A 17014-nucleotide genomic window follows, 5' to 3' on the forward strand; every position below is an offset into this window, starting at 1 on the left:
AGCCCCCTGCCTGTAGAGTTGAACCAGAGAGGCTGCAAGGCTGACAGAAAAACAGGAGAGAAATGGTTTCTTTATGTGCTGTTGTTTTTCCGTCCTCTCTCCTCTTCCACCTCTCTCTATCTCACTTTCTCTCCCATTTTCTGTCTCACTTTCTCTATCTCTCTTCCTCCCCCCTCTTTCGTTCCTTTTGTCTCACTTTCTCTTTCACCCTCTCTCAGAAATAGAAAGGTGATATCATTTTTGGGATGGCATTAAGCAGCTCAAGTTGGTGTCTTTCATCAAAAGAGAACTGTAAATGCATGCTGTTGCATGGAATTCACTCCTGTGTCAGCCCAATCTCACAGGAAAGTATTTTTCTTTTCATTTTTTTGGTGCAAATGAATCACTGCTGGTCTACTTTGAGAAGCCAAAGTAGGCACCTTATAAATGCCCTTCAGTCAGTGCCAAGCTCAAACTAGTTTTTTAGTTTGCACTTTTCATTAGTTTCTAGGGCATAGGATTTCTGGACTTTTGACTACGTTTGTTTTGGCCAAACTGAGCCTCTTTCAATGCCTTACAAAAAAAGTTTTACATTAAGATGTTATACTGTATTTGACCCTTCTTGCTTTTCCTTGATTATAAATGCAAAGGTTTTGGTTATGGAAACACTTATGAAATAACTTTAATTAAATCGTGATGATGCAAAAGTAAGTTGGGAGAAGATGTACTCAATCAATTGCATTCGGTTGTGATGGTGTTGTATTATTGAGGGTTGCTGCATGGATCTTTCTAGAATCGTCTATCATTAGAACAACAATACAACATTGTTATTAACGATAGCTTCCTTGATTGTATCCTAGGGGGAAATGCCTCACTGTAAGTACTGAAGGCAGCTGAAAGAGAAAATTCCCTTCCCAAAAACACACAGGCCTGAATGCCTATGTTCTTTGGCCCAAAAGCAGGGTTGATTTAATATAGTTAGGTCAGAGACGTCCACCAGAATGTTTTTTACTTAACGTTTAACTCAACCATTTGGAATTAAAAGGTCCAAGCCCCAGGTGGAAGGACTTTCCTGAGCTGGTCCCGGGTCAGAAAAGAGACTACAGTTCATTCATGGGCTGGAGAGCTTCCTCCCCCGCCTTTGAAACTCCAGCCAGGCCTGGAGCTGCTAATCTACACCCCAGAACATCTCCACAGCACTGCTTCCCTCTTACTAAAGAGTCATGCTCTCAGTCATGTCCAACACAAACACTCACGTCTGTTATCCTTGTGCCTTACTGACCTACACATCTCAGAGAGGAATGCTAAAAGATAATTGAAGGGTAATTGAATTAGAGAATGGGTCGGAAGAAGCTAGATGTTGGTTTTCAAAGGCAGTCTAGATTCATGAGTCATTCATTGCCCTTTACCCAAAACACAGCAGAACCCCTTGAATCAACTACTGTACTGTGTAATGGAAGATTACACTCCAAATGAATGATTTAAAAGGTTCTAGCCAACTAATAATGGTATAACTCACAAAGAAGAACTTTGCTTAAAAGGGACTACAGTGTGTGTGTATATATATATATATATATATATATATATATGAAATAGACTAAAACAAACAGAGAATTAAAGACATTAATCACAGCTCCATTCAAAGGTTATCTCCATAAAATGTTTAGTAATAATGCACGTTATCTTTTTTGGACAGGGCTGCCACTGTAAATAAAGAATAAAGATGAAAGAGCCATAAACCACTTAAGATATACATGTTCCTCCATGTCAGCGTATGTTTAATATTTTGTTCTACTGACAAATAGTAAAATCCCTGTCTTGGCCTTCTTCTGCATCTTTGTGAGGTCTGCAGGCACCCCAACCGTCTAGACTGATCTGCAGACTATCTGGCCCCTGACTGCTGCTGAATACAACTCCATACTGTCAGACAGCCGCACAAGCCAACCCAACAGCCTATTTTTACGAGCATAATACTACAAAGCCTGAAGATGCTGAATGAAAAGGCTGTTCTGATGAAATACATATTTTTATCGTTTCCATGAGCTCATAATTATTTTTGGTCAGAATAAAAATGAGAAAAGGAATAAGAAGTAAACGTAGAGGGATCCTTTGTTCTGGAATTTTCTCATGAAAGGGTGTTTTCTTCAGTAGCTGACCCACATTTCAATAAATCTAAAATGAAAGAATTAAATACCATTGGGAATTAATATCATCAACCTTTAGTCAAGAAATATTACAGGTTGTTAAGCCAAACATCAATTGAGTTTTAAACAAAGTGCACATATGTCAGTTATTATTATTTGCAGGAAGTAAAGCCAGTAGAAATAATTTTTCATTTAGAGAAATGTACAGTAAAGTCTACATAATAACTGAAAATAATAAAGAAGTAGAATTAGTACAAACTGTATTCACTATGTCTCAGCTACAACACGTAGCAATGGTGTATGGGCACTAAATAAGTAATTATATTACGTAAGCCCGCATGAGAGACAGCCATGGTACTGAAAAATGGCATTGCCTAAACTTAATCACATTAACAAAAAATAATTCATTGGGTATATATAAATGCAAATCTAAAGTAGCATGTAACCATGATAACCTTTTTACAGCACATTTAACTTGATAAATCCAGTAAATTGCATTGTTTATGCATAATAAACACGTTTCAATACTCCTGTTGTAGTCCCCTTGTTCAATATGAACTTCACCATTTCCTTATGTGCTCTGTTTGTGCACTAAGGAAAGAGCGCCCTCTTTCAGTCAAAAACATTATTACCATTTAAAAAGGAGCCTGCAGGGGTTTACTTTACAGGGACAGACAGGAAAACATATATACATTTGATAAATATGTATTTACTGATGGCACTAAAATGGTTTGCTCAATATAAATATATAAAATAAAATATTATATAGTTTAAAGTATAAATAGGCTTACCAGTAACATTTACCAATATTGATTTTATACTTCCCAAGTGCAAGATATAGTGGAAGTTTTAGGCAAAATCTACAAATACATTTCGTCAAAGACCAGAAATCCAATTCATAAAAGCATACATGTCTGACAACTGTAATAGTAATACATGTACACTAACACATTCCTTATCTAGGACCAGAGTGAGCGTAAGTTGTTTTTTACAAAATGTAAAATCATACTGTACAATCCCCTATAAAAACACTTTGCTTCCCCAAACAGATGGCAGATGGAAACCCCCAGTGCAATAATCTAATAGGCTTGTTTCTTCTAATAGGCTTGTTTTGGTGTCGCCTCAGTCTTCCAATCAGAAGTGGTGCCTCCTCCAGTTCAGAGAGTGCCTCCTCTTCCTCTTCCTGTGGCCTTGCTCCCTCCTCTCGGGCCAAGGGAAGCCGCCGTCAGCGCTTCTGGCCACCTCGTCGTACTCGTCACTGTCAGAGTCCTCCTCGGCGACGGGGAAGGCCCTGTCAGGATACACCTCTCTCAGCTTGGAGCTGAAGAAAGACTCCAGGCTGCGGCCTGCCTGGGCCACCTCAGAGTCCGGCTGAGAGAGAGAGAGAGAGAGAGAGAGAGGAGGGAGGGAGGGAGGGAGGGAGGGAGGGAGGGAGGGAGGGAGGGAGGGAGGGAGGGAGGGAGGGAGGGAGGGAGGGAGGGAGGGAGGGAGGGAGGGAGGGAGGGAGGGAGGGAGGGAGGGAGGGAGGGAGGGAGGGAGGGAGGGAGGGAGGGAGAAAGAGGACGAAAGAAAGAGCTCCAGTTCAACACGCATCTTCACAGTGTTGAGAAGTGAGAATGTGGATGCAAATTCATGATGTTTATGAACATGCAGTACGACTCTCTCCCTTACATAGTTGAACTTGGCGCAGTTCCTGAACATGAGGGTGACATCGGCTACAAACTCCTCTGGGGAGTAGTAGTGACGGGTGTTGCCCTTGCTCAGCTTGGCTCGGATCACAGACAGGTCCATGGGCCTCTTGATGATCTGGTAGTAGTGCCGAGCCTTAGCAAACAGAATCACTGCATTTACCAGACCTGTCTAGCCAGAACAGTATCTATCGTTAAACCTGAGTAAAACATAACTCTAAAATATAAATGAATGCAACTAGAAAAGCACTTGTTTTCTAGAAAACAAACAGGGTATTCACTTACCAACGGACTAACTGGCTCGTGGAAGGGAGCACTGAGGATGTTGCTGAAGATCAACAAAGTGAGCCTCTCACATTTCTGCACAGGGCAAGACAACAATGATTTGATTACCACCAGAGGCCATCAATGCGTCTTGAAACAGTAACACTGTCTACAATCAATACAGCCTGCTTAATATTACCGACTGGCCGTGACTATCGATGGAGACTAATCTAAGATGATGAAGAGAGACAACAGTTGGATCAGTCACAACAGAACCTACTCTCTGGTCGGATGCCTTCAGACCATGTGGCTGTCCAGCCTTCCCTGTCTGTTCCCCGGACAGCCTCTGGTTCTCACAGTCATACTCCACCTCTGGCTGCTGGATGTCTCTGCACAGCGTACACATCCAGTCCCCCCTGAGGACGAGATCCAGGGGGTTAGGCACAGCTACAGAGACTCGGTCCCCTACCACTGTACTGAAGTAACCTCGGGGAGTTCAAACGAGAAAGCCTAATTGTAGTTTCTGTTGATGAGCACTGCTCATAAGGTGCAAGCAAGGCATGCATTTACTGTACAGTGTGACCCTGGGGTGTCTGAGGAGAGAGGGAGGTGCTCACGTGGGGAAGCTGAGAAGAGAGGGGACGTGGCAGGTCAGGTGGAAGACTTTGGGACAGCGGTCACAGCACAGCAGGTCCCCCCCAATCAGACACACGGCACAGAAGTCCTCACTCTCCATCTCCTCTGGATCAGCCCCAGGCAGGGCCTCCCCAGCCCCCTCAGAACCAGGGTCTGAACCCTGGGCCCTCTGGCCTGGACATAGGGGCGACTTCCGAGCCTGACCGGAGCCTAGCGGGACTGGATCGGCTGTGGAGGATTCTGGGTCTGACTCCAGGTCTGGCCCACCCTCTGCAGAGCTCTGTGACTCCAGGTCTGGCCCACCCTCTGCAGAGCTCTGTGACTCCAGGTCTGGCCCACCCTCTGCAGAGCTCTGTGACTCCAGGTCTGGCCCACCCTCTGCAGAGCTCTGTGACTCCGGGGGCAGGTCAGACTCCATGTCCTCGGAGTCTGTTTCTGGACGCGGGTCAGATTGGAGAGCAGGATCAGGGTCCAGCTGGAGGTCAAATTCAGCATCAGCGTCTGTTTCGACTTCGGCGTCCAGCTCCTCTCCCATCTCAACAGGTTCAGATTCTCCACTGGGCCCTGAGCACCCAGCTCCTTCAGAGTCTCCATCTACCTCCGACCCTCCAGCGGCCTCCAGGTCCTCCCCAGCCACAGATTCCTGGTCGGCCTCGGAGGAAGACTCTGGCTGTGGGTCCGATTCTGGCTGTGGGTCCGAATCAGCATCAGGCTCTGAATCTGCTTCAATCTCTGAGACTGATCTGGGGTCAGAGTCTGTGTCAAGGTCAGGAGAGGGGCACAGTGGAGGTGAGGGTTCAGGATCGGTAGACAGGGTTGATGGATGTTCATGAGTGGGACTGCGTCTCCCAGCCTCTCTGGATGCAGCAGTGGATGGGGGTGTAAGAGGCTTGCTGGGGATGTGGTTCTGGGTGTAAGGTGGGGTTAGAAGGGACAGGTTAGCCCTCATGGGCCCTCGCTTGGACATTCCCTGCAGACAAATAACAACACACTTAAGAGGTTAGAGAATTTACTTCAGACTTTATATTTTTTGCCTTTTATTCACTAAGCAAAATGTTACATTTCTATGAGGTGTGGGTTCATAGAAGGCACATTGAGCATATTATGAACATATTTTCTCCCAGCAGCTTATCCACTCAGCTTGGCTTATCTCTTCCCAAATGTCTTCATTTTAATGTTTTATCTTGATTTGAGAATTGTATTTACAAGAACTGCTAACCACTAAACCATTTCACTGATTTGCACCAGTGCTGACTCCTTAAGGACTTCAAGATGGCATCTGAAAAAGCTTGTCATCTTCAACTAAAATCTCAATCTCTACCACTGACCCTTGCCTGCTAGGTTCAACATCAAGTCTTTCTGAGAGAAGACTTCAACAGAAACACGCTGAGGCTTACCTGGACCAGGCCCTCCCTCGAAGCCCTCGGAGCCAGGGCAGGGCCATTACTCTCCATCCCACTAGCAGGGAGAGGGTCACTCTGGCGCCGCCCCTGTGGTGGGAGTCGTGACACCAGGACTTTGAGCCGTTCCAAGCACACCACCGGAACCTTCGGGCTCCCAGAATCCCTCGGGGCTTCCTGCTCACTTCTGAGGTAAACCAACAGGATAAAGGGACTCACTTATGAGATAAACCAACAGGATACAGGGCCTCACTTCTAAGGTAAACCAACAGGATACAGGGCCTCACTTCTCAGGTAAACCAACAAGATAGAGGGCCTCACTTCTGAGGTAAACCAACAAGATAGAGGGCCTCACTTCTGAGGTAAACCAACAGGATAGAGGGCCTCACTTCAAGAGGTAAACCAACAGGACAGAAGGCCTCACTTCAGAGGTAAACCAACAGGACAGAAGGCCTCACTTCAGAGGTAAACCAACAGGACAGAGGGGCTCATATATAGCTTTGTCATGTCAGCTGGATGAGTGAGTGGTCAGTAGTGTTATGCCGAACGTACCTGCTATCTAGGCTTCTCCTTGATACCCTGTATTTTTCTCTGATCTCATATCCGGTCTCTTCATTGGCATAGGCATACACATTATCTGATGAAGAGAAGAAACAGAGAAGATGAACTTGTTCAAGTCAGCTCCATAATAAAGTAAGACAGACTCTTTGCGTCTGTAAATACTAACCCCCATTAACAACAGGAATAACTCAATATTGAAGGGTCTGTTTAGAACAATGCAGTATTGATGTCCAATACCTGGTTCTGTCTTGTAGGAGGTCAGAGGGGACAGGCGCAGGGGAGGCTGGCCTCTGGAGTGGGGCGGGGCTCGGCCAGTTTCCTTGCCAACAGAGCAGATGACTCCATCTGACACCCTACTTGGTCTTAGGTCCCCGTACCCAAACTGAGACAGTGAACAAGACAGCCCATCAGCCACACAGCAACTAAAGATCACTAAGCTTCCTAAATTAGCTGGAGACAGAAACAACACGTTGGTTCCAGGCATCGTACAAACAGTTAGTATGTAACTGATAAAAGGATGAATTCATCCAACAAGGTAATACAGTTGGAATGCAAGGGAAAGGAAAGGTAAAAAAAACAACAAAAAAACCAATCAATCTGTCAACAGCTATTGAGACTGATTTTACGCAGCAAAGCTGGCAGCTGAGCTGAATGTGTTCTCTGGCGTGTAACAGACACCGTGCTTCAGCGCTGCCTTTAGTCGGTGACTTTACCCTGGGCGAAGCTTTTACCCTGCCATGTGGATAACTAAACCAACGTGCTATGATTCAGAGCCAGCCCTTTCCCAGCACCACTCCAATGAGCTCTGATGAAATGCAATGCAAAACTTCTCAAGCCACAGTATGAATGCACTTTCATCTGACATATTGTATTAGATACAGTTCTGCGGATTTCCTTTTACGAGCTCATGCTCTGTCGTTGTTCAAGGCTGTATAGTGCCGTACCTGCTCTAATGGTGCTGTAATTGCATTGCAATGGAAGTCTTTCTAAAAGGCTCTCAGCATTACCGTGTTAAGAGGCTGACATGTAAATAATAGCATGTCTGCAAGTGGTCGCTGTATGTAGACAGGCTGCAGAGTTTCAGGTTCGGCATTGGTTAAAGTGACAGTCTCCATGCCAACAGGCTCCATTCCTGTGTGAGCAGGGCCATACCGTCATGAAAGGGAGTACCTGGTCCGACAGGCGTGCCCGATCTGCTGTTGACGTTAGCGGGCCGTGGGTGGACCCCGGAGGCCTGTCTGTGGAGAGGGTGCTGGAGCGGCCTGACAGATCTGCCGGGGTGCTCTGGGAGCGGATCTTCCTCTTCCCACACACCAAGCTGAGGCTGGGGCTGAGGCTGGGGCCGAGGCTGGGGCCGGGGCTGGATCCTGGTCTGCTCTGAATGTTATCCCCAGACCCATGGGCCATCAGCACTGACATCTCCAGTGAGGTGGATCTCTGTCAGAACACACACATACCCGCTCTCTGAGTGTCGGCTCCACTGCCAAGGTTTAGCCAAGAATTCAGCGGTGTCACTCAATACAAGCGGTAGACGCGACGACACATGCCATAGCAACAGGGGAGACGACAGTGTGAGAAGTTTTCAAGAATAACCTTGAGTATCAAAACCCACATTCGCTGAGGAGGTAGCTGCCGGTAAGGATCCTTGGTGCGTCAGATTAAAACACAACACGGCACAAAGACCGTTGAGCTGCAGCCCACACACAACCACACACCAACCAATACACCATCACTCTCCCGATAACCAAAGAGTTAGTTACAACACCAATTACTGTATGCAAATCCTCTGTCAGGGTGTGAGGTGGGTTGCTTTGAATACGCAGCACTAGCACATTACAGATTAGGCTTCTCTCTCTCTTTCTCTCACGCACACACACACACACACACACACAATCCTTTTCTGTCCTTTCCCTCTCCTCATCGTTTCATTAATGCGAGAAGTTCTCTGCAGAACGGACCCCAACAACTGTGTCCCTGGCTGCACGCCTGTCGGCCACACACCAGAAATCAGCCACATTCGCTGTGTTTTCAGCTCCCCCTCCCACTGCCTCTCACCTCTCCTCACCTCTCCTCCCCTCTCCTCCCCTACCGCACGCAGCCCTGCCTCTCTACCTCTCTCTTCTTTCCCAAGTGCACCACACACCATGCCAGATTTGGACCAGCTGACACTGAGCATGTGCTCATAATTACCAGGCGATGAGAACACTTACCTGCTCCGTGCCCCTGAGGAGAGGTATAGAACAGTCTAAATGTGGAGAAAAGGACTATCATCTCCCTCTTGGAAACGAGGGCAGAGGGGGGACGACGACAGGAGGATCTCTGAGAGAGGGACGCATCCCAGAAATCAAACTGCCAGCTCCCACAATTCCCTGAGTGTCTCATTAATACCAGGTTAAGTACACATGCAGCTACACCCCAGTGCTTTCTCCTCTCGCTTTCACACAGTGTGACTGGGAAAACGTGCAAATCATTTGTCTTCATGTGTTGTGATCATGCTCCAGGAGTAGTTTTTGATGGGTGATTATTCGGTTGCTCAAAGTACTGACATCAAGAGCACTAATAATAAACAGTCCTGTCTCTTTTTTTAGCGCTCCTCCTTAAGTGGTTTTCATCACACAAAGTAGTGTGGGCTCTGATTGTGTTGGTGGAGCTCTTTCTGTTCCATCACCCGCCCTTCATATGGAAGCCAATCAGTTTTCTTTTGCACCATCTGTTTTTTAGAGCAGCTGTCAACTGCTGTGACTGATCATTTCGGCATAAACAGAGATATTGCCAGCCATCTTTCAATATCCCATGTACGTTGATTTATAATGTAGCTACTGTCTGTCTCCCAGAGCAAGGGTGAAAAAACGGATGGTGTGTGTGTGTGTTAACAGCACCTTGTGGTCTAACGCCTCAAACGCCGCATATGAATGTTGGTGATAAGGTTTATTACACCTGAAAAGTTCTAGCGCATGTGAAACCAAAAGGAAGACATTCGGAGAGACGTGCAGGACAGATCAGAGGTCAAACGAGCAGAAACACGTCTTCGCTGATTAAGAACGCTCGAGTCAAATCCATAACGCCGTCACAGACATTCTCTTTCAGTGGAGAATGGGAGACCCAGCTGGGGGTCAGCTGGTACACTCACCCTGCCATCTCCCTCCAGGTGTGTCCTGTAGTCTCTGGGCTGCAGTGGAGGTCTGGGCTCCTGCAGCCCAGCCTGCTGTCTCTCTAGGGGAGTCTGGTCCCTCTGCTCTCTTCCCAGCCCTGGGTGTCCAGCTGCCGGCTCCCTGCTCTCCTCCTGGTTCTCCTCCACCATCAGCTCTCTATCCCCGCCTGCTGGCAGGCTGTGGCGCTCGCCTCTGCTGGCTTTCTCGGCCTGAACCTCCCTGGTGCCCTCTGCAGATGCCTGAGTCTTGGGCTGGGTTTGAACCCGGGTGTGGGCCTGGCGGTCTGGAGGATGCTCCGTCAAAGGCTGGGGGGAGTCAGACTGCGGCACAGTGGAAGGGGACGGGGCCGGGGAGACATTCCTGGAGCTGAGGTGAGCTGCAGGCTCTGTGGTCGAGGGAGGGGATGCAGCCGATGGAGGGGGGCACCGCAGCGATGAGGGAGGCATGGATGGGGGGCTGTCAGGACCCCAGCACCTCTGGAGCAGCGAGGGACTGCTGAGGGTGGACTGGGCACACCTGGCAGGGTAGAGGCTGGCCTCTCGCTGGGGTTTCTCCGGCTGCAGGGCAGGCTGGGGGGGGAGGCAGTGGAGGCAGCACATCTGGGGCTGGTAACAGGCCTGGTAGGCACAGCCCTGGTCACGCCCACTACGACACACAGGGGGCAGGGCCATGCAGGTGATAGGCTGAGGCCGAAGAATACTGGGACAGGCCACACCCTCAGAGTAGGAGTGACTGCCGCCCTCCACAGACAGCTGACCTACGCGGCAGAAAGAGACACTTGATGTCAAAAAGAACACAGTGGAGCTGAACTTCTCCAATAATACATTTCACCCATTTATCAATATTTGTCATTGATCTGCTGAATATGGTCACCTAACGATGACATCTGCTTGGTCCAGTAGCTGGCATCCCAGTTGAACTTGATCTTGACAGGGACCCAGGCGTCTGGGTGATGTGTGGGCTCCAACAGGCGCTGCATCTGAAGAGAAATCTGGAAGAAGAAAGAATCCAATAAAGGGGGCCAGGGGTCAGATTGCTGAGTGGTTAGGGAATCGGGCTATTATAGTAATCAGAAGGTTGTCAGTTTGCAAATTGTCGCTGTGTCCTTGGGGAAGGCACTTCACCCTACTTGCCTCGGGTGAATGTCCCTGTACTTGCTGTAAGTCGCTCTGGATAAGAGCGTCTGCTAAATGACTAAATGTAATGTGAATGCATCTGGTGTGACTGTCTCTAAAGGTCCAACTCAAACGGCCACTCACAACAATATACATCATTTAGCATTTAATATCATCAAGTGATCATTCCAGCCACAATCTCTCTTTCCCCTGTCTCATTTCTCCGCAGGCAGCGGTCTATTTTTAGAGGCTGACCCCCCTCCGCCCCACCCCCCCCCCCCACCCCGGCCTACCAGCTCTCTGCTGAAGAGCAGGGGGTTCCTGCGGTGGTGAGCCGTTGCCCAGGTTACAAAGTTCTGCACGTGATCCAGCTGGCCGCACATCTCTATCGCCCCCTGCAGTTGGTCCTCCAGACGCCGCTGGAAGTCTTCCGAGACCTTCTGCTCAGAGGGAGAGGGGAGACAGAAACATGCACATGGGTCTGGGTAATTGCCAGCATGCCAAGTCGTGGATGGATAGAGGGCTAATCAATGGCTCGTTTATTTCCCAGATTTCATTGCTCGGGATCTGGCCCTGAGTGCTTGTGACAGGTCATTATTGCTTCTCCATCGCTGGCTTTCAGGCCTGATTAGATCATGTTTGGAGCACTCCCTGACTCGGAGCGTGTACATTCATGGTCAGCTACACACTGGAGATGAATACCCCAGGAAACATTCTCAGAGAGAGAGAGAGAGAGAGAGAGAGAGAGAGAGAGAGAGAGACAGAGAGAGAGAGAGAGAGAGAGAGAGAGAGAGAGACAGAGAGAGAGAGAGAGAGAGAGAGAGAGAGAGAGAGAGAGAGAGAAGAGAGAGAGAGAGAGAGAGAGAGAGAGAGAGAGAGAGAGAGAGAGAGAGAGAGAGAGAGAGACATAGAGAGAGAGAGAGAGACAGAGAGACAGAGAGACAGAGAGACAGAGAGAGAGAGAGAGAGAGAGAGAGAGAGAGAGAGAGAGAGAGAGAGAGAGAGAGAGACAGAGAGAGAGAGAGAGAGAGACAGAGAGAGATAGAGAGGCAGAGAGAACACAGAAGAGTGAACGTGAAAAAGAGACCAAGGGAGAGACAATAAAAAAGAAAGAAAGAAAGAAAGAAAGACAGAAAGAAAGAAAGACAGAAAGAAAGACAGAAAGAAAGAAAGAAAGAAAGACAGAAAGAAAGAAAGAAAGAAAGAAAGAAAGAAAGAAAGAAAGAAAGAAAGAAAGAAAGAAAGAAAGAAAGAAAGAAAGAAAGAAAGAAAGAGGGGAGGGGAAATAATTACCTCCAGTTGCTCTATTAATAGGTTGGCCCGTTTGTTCAGCTCATTCATCATAATCATCTTTGCCATTTTAATCTGGTTCTCTGCCTTCCTCTGTGTGATCTTTACACTGTGCAGCCTGTGAAGAGGAGGAGAGACAGAAAATGACAATCTGATTGCTGACAGAGAGATCAAAACAGCTGGGATTTGGATGTACAATTGATTCATTTCATTTGGAAAGTGGAAAAAGCTACAGTGCTATGGCCACAGCGGAGCCACGTACATCATTAGAACAATGCATGTTTGATTGTTTATGACAAGTCATTGTCCGATGTCTCAAAGCCTCAGCTCACCTGTCCTCAATCTGCTTGGCTGAGTTCTCGACTGCAGCTCTCCTCTCTTCCACTTGGGCCATCAGACTCTCAAACAGCCACTGCTGGTCCTGCAAGGCCTTCCCAACATGCACCAACCTTGGCACACCCAGAACAAACAGAGTCAGGTCATGCCGATGAACACCACAGTGAACACGTCAGCATACTTTAGTAAGTAAACAAGTAAATAGTAAGTCAACAAGTCAGACAGTGCATCGTCATTAAAAATCATCTCCATGGGAAGTACTGACTTTAGTTCAGAACAACTGTTCCGGAACATCACGGGGAAACAATAGCATATGCTCTGAATAGGAATGAGGCAAGCCAGGGATGTGCAGAAGGCGCAGTGCATCCACAGTGTGTATCTGGGAGCAGGAGGGCTGGACCCACAGCTAGCCCGTCTCCTCAGTGCCCTTGTGTCGTGTCGGAGGACTGACCTGTGGTTCTTGTGAGAGGACAGGTGACAGCTGCTGCAGCACAGAAGGTCACACGACTCACAGAACAGTTCCAAGGGCTCCTGTCTGTGAGATTGGCACATGAGGAGGGAGCGAGGACAGGAGCCAGACCCTAAATGGAGAGAGAGCAGGGGAGGGAGAGAGTGAGAAAGGGAGGGAGGGAGGGAGGGAGGGAGGGAGGGAGGGAGGGAGGGAGGGAGGGAGGGAGGGAGGGAGGGAGGGAGGGAGGGAGGGAGGGAGGGAGGGAGGGAGGGAGGGAGGGAGGGAGGGAGGGAGGGAGGGAGAGAGAGAGAGAGAGAGAGAGAGAGAGAGAGAGAGAGAGAGAGAGAGAGAGAGAGAGAGAGAGAGGAGGGGGTGTGAGAGAGAGAGAAAAGGAGGTGGGAAAAAGACTGAACATTAATTGTGACTAAAGGCACGACTTTCAATTCACACTCAGACGTAAAGGTGTGGTAACCAAGGACACAAAAGCATAGCTGATAAAAATGTAAAGTAACTTGGTTACTGAGTTTTTATCACGCAATCACATTGAATTCTAAATCATTCGGCTTTAGTTGTGGATGGATACAGTGTATCTGATATCTCCCTGAGTCAGACAGCATTATCTTCATTAACATCTATTTTAGGGTGGAGAACATGACACCCTTGAAATCTTGCAAATCTTGCAGGAGCTTATGAGGGTCTCATTTTCCTCCTGGATTAGCAGATAGAAGCGGGGCAGCACTGATCTTTGATCAACACCAGATTTGTGGGTCTGAAAGACCAGTGTCAGTCTAGATTACCGGCAGAGCCTGACTGGCTTTTGAAGAAATAAAGAAAGAAAAAGAAAGAAAAGAGAAAAAGAATCTCCACTGCACTGAGATAGGAGCAATATTATTGTCAGGCAACAAATTCCCTTTCATGTGTGTATGTATAAACGGCCCCATGAAAATTGGAGTATCGATTCTCTGTTTGTTAATAGTTCCTGCTCCATGCACATAAAAAGCCTGAAGTCAGATCATTCGTCATTATGATGCAGAAAATGGTGTGAGCCTTGTGAATAAAGGTAATTGTTGATCCTCATAACCCCAGCATTATTGTTTCGATATTGACCCCCCCGTCTCCTCCTCCTCATCCTCAGTGGTTGTGTCGTGACTGCATGCACTCAGAGGAAGATCTGCTATTAACAAGGGTCAGGCCTGACTGAGATCAGTAAGGTTTGTTTGTTCTATATTTAGACTGAATGCAAAGCTCTCACAGTAAAGAGAGCAGGAAACCGATGGAGGTTGCAGCTTGAGAAGCACAGAAACCAACCACAGAACCACGGTGTTGAGAGTTTGCAACTACCCCCCCCCCCCACACACATACACACACACAACACACTCCTGTTAACTACCTATTGTCTGGCTGACACGCGCATAACTAAACTCGTTTTTAACTCTGACGATGCATTGCCTCTAATGCAAAGACCGACCTCACCACTAATAAACAGGCGGCCGCATTCCAGTCCAATAACACATGATTCAACTCCCTGCTGGGTAAGGCTACTGAACACAGCCGTGCTGTTCTGTGCTGGACACCTCTCTCCTGAGAGCCCTTTGCACACCCAGTCTGTGTTCTTCAGACGGGGCGCCGTGCTGCTCAGCTGAGTTAAGTCTCTGAGCTGAGCTGATTGACCACATCCTGCCTTTAGTTTGGCTGTTGTCAACCACACCGCCTCTCTCAGTCGTCTGTTTTCACCAACACACAATAATAAACACACACGATATCCGACTTAAGATCTGATCCAGCTAGATTTGCAAAGGAGTCATTTCTTTATGAGCAATATGAATTTTAATCGTGTCATAAAATCTAGCATTCCTCAACAAAAAACAAAACAAAAATCTAATATTACTCTGCCAGTACCACTCTCAGAAACTGGGCCACATGATAAAAGGAGCAGTAATAAAATAAAGGGATGTGCAGGAACCATACCAAGAATCATTACAGCCATGCATAATTCATTCCTGTTCCTCTTACGGAGATCTGATTAAAAAACAAACACGGGAGACATGGAAACCAAGCACCCTGGAGACAGGGAAGGGGTACCTGGCGGAGAGTGGTGCTCCCCTGGATCAGGTGGGGGCTGGGAGCTGGGGCCCCTCTGGTGGGGGTCGGGGCCTGGACACTGGGGGGCGGGCATGGGTCGTGTTGGGTGTGGGTGGAGGTCTGGACACTGGGATGTGCCTCTCTGGTGCTGGTGCATGTCTGTGCATTGGTAGCAGAGCCACTTGTTGCAGAAGGTGCACAGACTCTGGGCAAGCCTGGGCTCAGGGCACTCTGAGCAACGCTGCAAAATACAGAGACAAGAGCAACACTATGAACACAAACACACACACACAGACACACACGTGCCAAACACAGACGGGCTGTACACACACATGCACCCACACCCAGACACCTATTACACATGCAAGGACACACACAAGCTAGCACAAACAAACACACGAGGGCACAGACTCTCCCACACCCAAACAGTGGGACCAACTGATCCAAAGATGTGGAGACATAAGTCATTTGTCATCAACACACATTTGTGTTTTCTAGAAGTACTTTGAATGACAAATCACACCCCTTCAGAGAAGTGTCTCCGTCAATGCTCACACAGTCTGTTGAATTCCGTTCCGAAGACTGTCAGATGAATCAGATCAAGTTACTCAACATGAATCTAAACCCCAGTTAAAACTCTGCTTACAGTCATTATTCATATACAATCCTCTTTCAGGGCAGCTTTACGAACAACAGAATGGAATGCCCTTTCTAAGTAGCTGAAACATGTCTGAAAGTCCCTTTCAAAGCAGCACTTTTAATTGCAACACACCAGCATCCCTGAAAGCCATCATGAATATGCTCGCTATACTGTGTGTCAAAATATCTTTAAACGAAGGATGGGAAACGTTCTATCAAACCTTGACAGTTCAGCCAGTCACAAGTCTGACATTTCTACATGGAGAAATGAGGAAACAAAGTTACCAAGCAACATACCAAGCCATGCAGAGCTGAGAGGCTGTAAATACCCCGAGCCTTCCTACAACTAATAATAAAACACCTACTGTGCACAGATTCTTTCATCCTGCTCAGTTACCTGAGCGTCTTTGCAAAACACTCCAACTGCATATCTGAAGGTAATAAACAAATTCCCTTCCCAGCAGTGCCAGAGAAACGTGCAAAGAACCTCGGCAGAATGCTTCGAGAATGTTTGAAAGCGCATCTTACCTTCTCCATGTCGGTGGCAGTAGAGCCGGTCTTCTGGTGAGCGTCAGAGCGGGTACCCAGCAGAGCTGTTTTCTCTGTGGGGACGAGAGGACAACCCAGCCTGACTAGCGCTCGCGGCAGTTCAGAACACACACACGCCAGTGTTTCTACCTAAAGCAGGAAGTGGCATGTGTGGCCCCCAGAGGAGATGACTTACATGACAGGCGTGTTGTGATGTGCTCCCTCCTCTCCTGGTTCATCCATGTGTAGGACTGCTCTCTGAACAACAGGAGGGGAGTGTCACTTTCAAATTCCTCCTCTACTCCACATGCTCTCCACTACCCACACCGAAGGACGAAAAACATAATCCTTTTTCTTAAATAAGCCTGTGCATAATAATTGGGAATTAGGGAGATACGATAATTATTTTTTTCTAGGGCAAAATATCCCCGGAAGCCCTTCCCAAAATACAAGGAGAGGCTGTATGACCTACAATGCTGGAAGGGTGGAATCAGTGAAAACAGGAGAAAAGTGGGTTGGGCTTTAATGGGCTGGGCTGGACTGGACTATGCCACACCATGCCATGCCATGCCACGCCAAGCCGGGCTGAACTGTACTGTACTGTACTGCAATAGAATGATATGGACCATGCCAGGCCAGGCCATGCCATGCTGAGCCGTGCTGTGTTCTGCCATTCGGGGCTGTGCTGCCTCCCTGTGCCCTTCTTCCACATCCCTGTATCAGCACAAGGAGGGGACAGGTCCCAGTGG

At 47.9% G+C, this 17014-nt stretch overlaps 1 protein-coding gene across 1 annotated transcript; it reads right to left on the minus strand.

The window, feature by feature from the left end:
* Positions 1–1866: 1866 nt before the first annotated feature.
* trim66 (tripartite motif containing 66) lies at positions 1867–16274 on the minus strand. Its single transcript, XM_084682847.1, has 17 exons — positions 16266–16274; positions 15099–15339; positions 13017–13146; positions 12562–12678; positions 12233–12347; positions 11233–11379; positions 10698–10815; positions 9803–10581; positions 7825–8109; positions 6910–7054; positions 6664–6748; positions 6109–6298; positions 4693–5681; positions 4356–4491; positions 4097–4171; positions 3795–3947; positions 1867–3494 (listed from the first exon to the last, which is right to left on the minus strand). Exons 1-17 carry the CDS (start codon positions 16272–16274, stop codon positions 3258–3260), a joined length of 3951 nt encoding a protein of 1316 aa, XP_084538973.1. The 3' UTR covers positions 1867–3257.
* Positions 16275–17014: the final 740 nt, after the last annotated feature.

This window comes from Hypomesus nipponensis, chromosome 19 (genome assembly GCF_054491055.1).
Source record: "Hypomesus nipponensis isolate SF chromosome 19, ASM5449105v1, whole genome shotgun sequence".
NCBI lineage: Eukaryota > Metazoa > Chordata > Actinopteri > Osmeriformes > Osmeridae > Hypomesus > Hypomesus nipponensis.

Excerpts from the sequence above, each read along its gene's own strand:
- trim66 (XM_084682847.1), bottom strand. Across the intron at positions 12,679-13,016 it reads TCCTCTCACAAGAACCACAG|GTTGGTGCATGTTGGGAAGG; the intron begins GTCAGTCCTCCG and ends GGGTGTGCCAAG. Across the intron at positions 10,816-11,232 it reads TGCTCTTCAGCAGAGAGCTG|ATTTCTCTTCAGATGCAGCG; the intron begins GTAGGCCGGGGT and ends TTCTTCTTCCAG.